Here is a 7138-nt window from a genome sequence, read left to right as displayed (position 1 = left end):
GAAAGAGAGAGAGAGAAAGAGAGAAAGAAAGAAAGAAAGAAAGAAAGAAAGAAAGAAAGAAAGAAAGAAAGAAAGAAAGAAAGAAAGAAAGAGAAAGAAAGAAAGAAAGAAAGAAAGAAAGAAAGAAAGAAAGAAAGAAAGAAAGAAAGAAAGAAAGAAAGAAAGAAAGAAAGAAAGAAAGAAGCAGGTTGAGAAAGCCATGGGATGCAAACCAGTAAGCAGCACCCCTCCATGGCCTCAGCATCAGCTCCTGACTGCAGATTCCTGCTCTGTTTGGGTTCCTTTCCTGTCTTCCTTCAGTGATGGATTACAATGCAGACATGTAAACTTTCCTCCCAAACTTGCTTTTTGGTCATGGTGTTCTGTTGCAGCAATAGAAACCCTGATTAAGAAAAATCAAGGAAGATAATAGTTCTAGAATTATGGATTGAATATGAAATTTTCACACAGACTCACTGTGGAACCCTTCGATCGCCAGGTAAGGGTGCTATTTTGGAAAGTTCTGGAAATTTTACAGAGGTGGTTTAGTTGGAAGAAGTAGATCACTCACTGAGGGTGCATGCAAGTGGTTAAAGGTAGATATCATTTTTGCCCTTGCCTATGTCTGCAAAATGTTTTTGTATATCATTCAGGATACATTATGGATATTGCTTGCTGGCTTTTAGCCAGATTTACAATGCAAATGAATATCAATTAAGATAATATGTTACTTTTCAGAAGCTAAGTTCTACAAATTAAACACTAATGACTCCAAGACCATTGGTTGCATAATGAAACTAGCAGGACACCATGGTTGGTGTTACAGTGGTCATCTGTGGATTTGTAGCACTGTTGTTCTCTCAGGATCAACATACCCCAAGGATTTTGGGTTCTCCCTTCAAGAACTTCTCTGTCATTCTTTTCCATGAATGCGAATTCACATATAAAGGTTGTCCATTCTGCTGTGCCCCATAACCAGCTTCCAATGCAGTCTGTTCTGTTCCTTGTATGACTAACATGGCAGCAGAAACAATGCTAGAAGAAGAAATATAATTTAGGGTGAATTCCTCGGAACAGGGACTGGGGAGTCTAAATACAATATAACACAAAGATACAAACTGTCAAAAGAAGGAATGTGGATAGGATTGAGTTACATATGCTAGAACCTACAAATCAAGGAAACTTCATGCTGTCATTCTAGTTAATGATATATTATTAACCAACACTTGTGTATTCCGAACTTGATTATATTATACCCGTGAACTATTTACATTCATATTTCTCATAATTATCATTATTTACTTTATACCTGCATATCTCCATTTAGTATTTTCTGTAAACTTAGTCCCAAGTCATGGATTCTTTCCTGCTTCAGAAAATAATCAAAATCCTGCCTGTCTGAGAAAATGTTTTACTTTTCCTATATTCTGAATGATATTTTTTCTACTTATCATGGTCTTGACTGTCAAGTATTATTTCTTAAAGCACTTCGAATATATCAACCTAGTGTCCCTTGGATATTGGATATTTTGCTGAAAAAAAATCCACTGCATGCTTTTAACAGGTTCATTGTGATAGGAGGAAATGCATTTGGAACATGTGTGCTTACAGTACCCGGATGTTCATATCTCTCCTAGGACTTGGTCCTCACCAACTGTTTCACTAAATTAATCTTCTCTTCTTGTTTTTATCATTTCTGCTGCTAGTTTTATAGTGAGGAAATTTGTTTGTTATTGAAATCTGTGACTTAGAGTCTTTTCACATGTTCTTCTTTTTCTACCTTGGGAAATTTCAAAAGAATCAGTTTTTAAGTTCTCAGATTTTTAAATTTTCTGCTTGATATACTCTGCTGTTAAAATTATTGTATTTTAATTCTATTTATTGAGATCTTCATCTTTAAACTTTCTGTTTGGTTCTTTTTGTACTATGAATCTTTGTCAAAATTCTTATTAATATTATGAGTTTTCTTATTTCATTGACTTGTCTGACTGTGTTCTCTTTTATTTTACCGAATTCCTCAGGATTATAATATGGTATGAATTGAGTGTCAGGCAATTAATGTATTTCGGTTCCTATAGAGTCTATTATTGATGAATTAATGTATGCCTTTTGTGGAGTCATATTTCCTTAATCTTAAGTTCCTCTTATATCCTTGCATTTGTGTCTGTATATCTTGTGGAGGGTGTTGGAAAATCAGGGTTGTGAAGTGGGATACATATTATATATTATTGAATAAGGATATTTCAACCCATTCATACACTTTATAATCCCCTGAGCAGTCTAAATTTGCAAAGGATAATCTTAAATCTAACACACAACAGCTCGTTCATTGTTACTTGTGAAAATTTAGCTTCTGTGCCATTAATTTAAATCATAATGAAGCTCTCACATATTCACCCCCATATACACAATCATTCATACACATGTACACAAATGTGTACACACACACTAAATAAGTGCTCTAGTTCCACTTGCCACAATTTGAATTTGGAAATCATGATATTTAAAGTGTCCCCCAAAGTAGAGTGAAAGTCGTGGCAAAACTTCAGAATGCTGTGGCGACTCTTCCTTCACAGGAAGGCCCAACAATTAACTCAGTTGGCTATATAAAAAAAAAAAAAAAAAAAAAAAAAAAAAAAAAAAACAACTGAGGTTTTTAAAAATTCAATAATTGTTCTTACCTGTGCTCCATGTCCAATCAATCTTTTTTTCAAATCTATATTTCTTCTACTTTATCAAAGGAATTCATCATCCTATCTGACAACCTTTAAGCATCCTCTTGTGTCCATCTGATCTTGTATATTTAATCTAACCCCACTCAATATCTATGGTGGTCATTTAAAAATATAAAAGTTTTAGTTTCTTATTAAGAGAAGTCCATATTTCAACCCCAACCTATATTTCTAATATTATTTTTATTTTTGCCCCCTTTTGTTTTGGGAGTATCAAATACATTGAATATATTTCAGTTTTCAGACATCATTGATTTTATTCCTGCTCTGGAGTTCTAGACACATTCAGCTGCATTGCAGAAAATCTTGACCACATCCCTTTCTGCTCTGCCATCACAACAAAAAGTTTACTCTCATTTCTTCTTGGGAACTGATAGTATCACATGTGTTCTGCCTTCCTTCACATGCATCTCCCCACCACATATGAGTTACTTAACAATGGTAAGGAAGTGTTGAACAAATCTTTGTGACTTCCCTCACGAGCAATAGAGGACAAAGATGTTGGGAAATTGACAGATGTTTCTTTCCAGTCTGATTTAATGTGTACTTTGGTTTATTTGTTTTCTGCGATTATTTTTGTCCTTATTTTTCCAGACATACATTCAGAAGATTTAGAAAATGAAGACTTTATCTAATTGAAACCACTAAAACCTAAATAGGTCTAGGGAGAAAACTCCCTAGAAAGGCTGAAAGTGCTGGCCTTGTAAGCAGGAGAACATTTGATCAACAGCACCCCCACTAAAAAGTTAAAGACCAATCCAGTGGCACAAGTTTGTAATCTCTGTTCTGGGAAGGATTATCAGGACTTGATGAGCCAGAGAGAAATCCTGTACCAAGAAAAAAATTATACATATTTTTTTATGTATGTGAGAAACAACACCCAAGGTTTTCTGCTGGCCTCCACACACACATACCCACACATCCTTATTTCTAAGGAACTCTGGGAGTAAATTCATGCAGATTCTCCCCACACTACAAAAATATACTTTTTGACACAGAATAAATTAACTCCACAAGGGCAAAAAAAATGTGTGTTTATGGTTTCAATCTCAGTGCTCCAACTTTGATATAAACCAAGAATATTGCATGGATGTATGAGGGATAGTTCTTCAGAATGGGAAAGGATCTGCCATGAGTTTACATTATCTATGACATTTATAAGACTATTGGAAAGTATGGTGTCTTTATTATTTTATCCTTAATACAGAGATGGAAAAACACAGGCAGCCCCAGCCTTCTAATAGCACCAAATTTCCAGTGGATCAGCACTACCACCAGTCTGTTTCCTTGCTTTTGTACAAGCATCTATCTCATGAATCAAAATGGAAGAGAGGGAATCATACAGAAGATGGTCTATAAGACCAGTATCTCCCAGTACTATATGATAAAATAAAGTGGAAGTAATCTAGATCATTTTGTACAAGATGATGGTGCTAATATGAAAAAATGATGGAAAAAATTCTGCACTAAGAAATAAGTGTGCCTTGCATTTCAAGCTCTTTTTTAACATTCAAGTTTCTAGTGATTTCCCTCTTTTGTGTATGTTCCATTTCATCTGAAGAAAGACTCACACAGTTTTCTCTGCCCTTTACACAATGGCCATAACTAAGAATCTTCAAGCCTCTTCCATTAATAGATTTTCTAAAAGGAGCTTAAGTTTATGCCCTAAGAGTCCCATGAATGGTGCCAAAGATTCGTGGGGACCTGGTTAAGATCAGTCTTTCTCAGGATCAGAGTAAGTATGTTAAACTGGTGTGTTGAGCTTGCCACGTTCTGCATGTGGCAGGTGTTTATTAACTGATGAGTTATAAAAATAATAGTATTAGATGAGAACAAATACAGTAGAAGAAAAGACATTCAGAAATGATCAAAGGTGGAGATACTGGTTCCATTTTGAAAAGCAAAAACAACTAAACTCTTATTTAGACCCCTCTTTTGGCTCTTACTAGGCCTTTTTTTTTCTTGCCTCCCAGGGTTGCAGCACAGATTGCTCCTCAAAAGACCACAAAGTACATGTGAACTCTTTACACCCTTCACATTCAGAATGGTGGCTTGTACCAGAGAACATGGCCTCTTTTCCCCCTCTTATTCTACTCCCAGGTTTCCTAGAACAAGAGATGAAAAACCATCATCACAAAAGCCTAGGAAAGGTAAGTCAGCACCTACCTTTCTTCTCAACTGGAAAGCCTGTTATGTGTCAGATGAGGAGCTGTCTCTAGGAATGTGCCTCAGGTTCTTTGTTCAGATGCAATGACTTGCCCACAGCTCATGTGTCACTAAAGCTGAAGTCTAGTATGTTTTCTAAATCCTAAAGGTTACTGCTGAGGATCTCAAAAAACACAGCTAGTTCCCTTTTTATTAGCTGAAGTATCCCCTGACTCTGCATCCTTGTTGTGAACATGTGGCTTCTTTAAAATCCACTAGAAAAGCAGTGGCTGTCACAATCTTTCCTACAAAAAAGCAGCAGCACAGGTTTTACTGAGCATATCAGTGTAAGTCCATACTCAGCAGACCAAAGTCAACATCATGGCCCTTCAATCACCGGGAAAATCCCATTTGTTGGTGATTTATTCTTGGAATCCCATTTCCCTTTATCCAGGAGTCTGAGGCAGGAGAATTGTGACTTGTAGCCAGCCTGAGCTACATAAGGAGAACCTCTCTCAAAACAGTCAAAACTAACAAATGCCTGTTTATAACAATTTCACACATTTTTCTGATACATTTCTTTTCCTAGAAAACTTTCAATGCATGCTTTCTGTGTGTGGTTTTTATGAAATGCTACCATTTGGGGTTTACTACAAAGGTCCATCAGGTGGCACATTGGTTACAAAGAAGTAAATAGTGCTTTGCAATTTTAAAGTAAATAACCCCTTTCTAAGCCAAAGACACATTAAAGAAAAATCTATGGCAATCATTTCCTACATGATCTTGTCATCTTCCAGAATATAGGATTGATTGTTCATTGATTAAAATAAAATAATCTTAAGATTAACATAAGCATTAGTCTATTTTCCATTACTGTAAAGTAATATCTGGTGTTGTATAATTGATATATAAAAATACACACTTCACTCACAGTTTTAGAATCTCAAAAGCATGGCCTTGTTGGTCTTAGTTAGGGCTCTCTGGGCTCAACACACCATGAAAGATAGGAAAATGGTGGGAAGCTGGCTAAGATATTGAGATCTGATGGAAAGGTGAAAAGATAAAGACACATTGTCTCATCTCTAGGCAACACATCTTAAAGCTTCTACCTGCCTTCACATTTCCCCACTGAAGATCCAAACTTCAACTTGCTGAGGATCTCAAAGGACAGATACATCCAACCACAGAAAAGAGGAAAGGAAAGTGGTTGGTAATTTTTAGTCATTCAATAATTTCTTAAAGAAAAATGTCCATATATCCAGCAATGTGCCATAGATAAGATGGTATAGAAAATATAAATAGACTCTGCTTCTGTGTCTGTCTGGGTAATTCAGATGAGTCAATACACAAATAAACATGCTAAAATCCTGGCTAACCAGTGCTCTGCAAGGTAACATATAACAAACTGAGTCAGTCATCATCAAACCCCATTGACCCCAGCCTTGGAAATAAAGAGAAGACTTTCCAGAAGTGATGACATACAAAAGGAGACTTGATGGACTAATTAACCAGATGTAAGAGAGTTGCGGATGAACTGAGATCTTGTGTACTGATTCAGTAGTCATTTAAACTTTCACAGAGCGATTTTAACCAAGCAAAACTTTCAACAGCAAATAGACTAGAGGGGGGGGTGGTAGTTCTTTTGCTCCAGGGAATGCTGGAGTACAGGTTCTATGTTGCTTCCTCAGTTGTGATGAATCTCATTAATAACTGAAGGTGCCTTGCTGGTTGAAGCTGTAGAAGTTATTATCAAGGTTGAGGCAGTGGAGGAAGAAAAGGTTTTCTTAGTAGCAGTGGTTTGAGGTTATTTTATTATCATTTCCCCCATAGTGGTGAGAATTAACTGAAGCAACCACTACAAGAGCTGGATCTGGCACAATCCAGATGTAGTCATAGCAGTACTAGAATACAATGCATGTATTTTTGGAGTCACTGTAGATCTGGAACCTTGGGCTTTGTAACATGTAAAACTCTATTTAGTACTAGAGTCATTTGGGTTAGAGCCTTTGGGGTCTTAATGAGCTAGGCTCTACCATTCATTCTCAATCGGCCAGTGAAAGATAAAATTAGTAGCAAAGAATAGAGGAAGGAGATTCATTCCATGTGGCTACATTGAGAAGATAAAGAGATCCAATGAGCTCCCCTACCTCCAAGTGCTTTGTCAGAGTCTCCACATGAGGTTTAAGTTTAAATAAAGGGGAACACAAATGCATATTTAAGCAGTCCTGGTCCAGGTGTGCTTCTAGCCATCACTGATTCATCATTGTTTTGGCTCTCCTGAA

At 36.5% G+C, this 7138-nt stretch overlaps 1 protein-coding gene across 1 annotated transcript in view; it reads right to left on the bottom strand.

Annotated features, from left to right (window-relative positions):
* The window catches only part of LOC110285981 (membrane-spanning 4-domains subfamily A member 4A-like), an 18468-nt gene extending 13504 nt beyond the window's left edge, over nucleotides 1-4964 (bottom strand). Inside the window, exons 1-2 of the mRNA XM_021152451.2 lie at nucleotides 4878-4964; nucleotides 855-1014 (exon numbers count right to left, since the gene is read on the bottom strand). Of these exons, the coding sequence (XP_021008110.1) occupies nucleotides 855-998 (144 nt within the window). The 5' untranslated portion in view covers nucleotides 999-1014; nucleotides 4878-4964. The remainder of the gene's footprint in view (nucleotides 1-854; nucleotides 1015-4877) is intronic.
* Between the last annotated feature and the right edge of the window lie 2174 nt (nucleotides 4965-7138).

This window comes from Mus caroli, chromosome 19 (genome assembly GCF_900094665.2).
Source record: "Mus caroli chromosome 19, CAROLI_EIJ_v1.1, whole genome shotgun sequence".
Classification (NCBI taxonomy): domain Eukaryota; kingdom Metazoa; phylum Chordata; class Mammalia; order Rodentia; family Muridae; genus Mus; species Mus caroli.
This window is presented reverse-complemented; position numbering and strand designations above follow the sequence as displayed.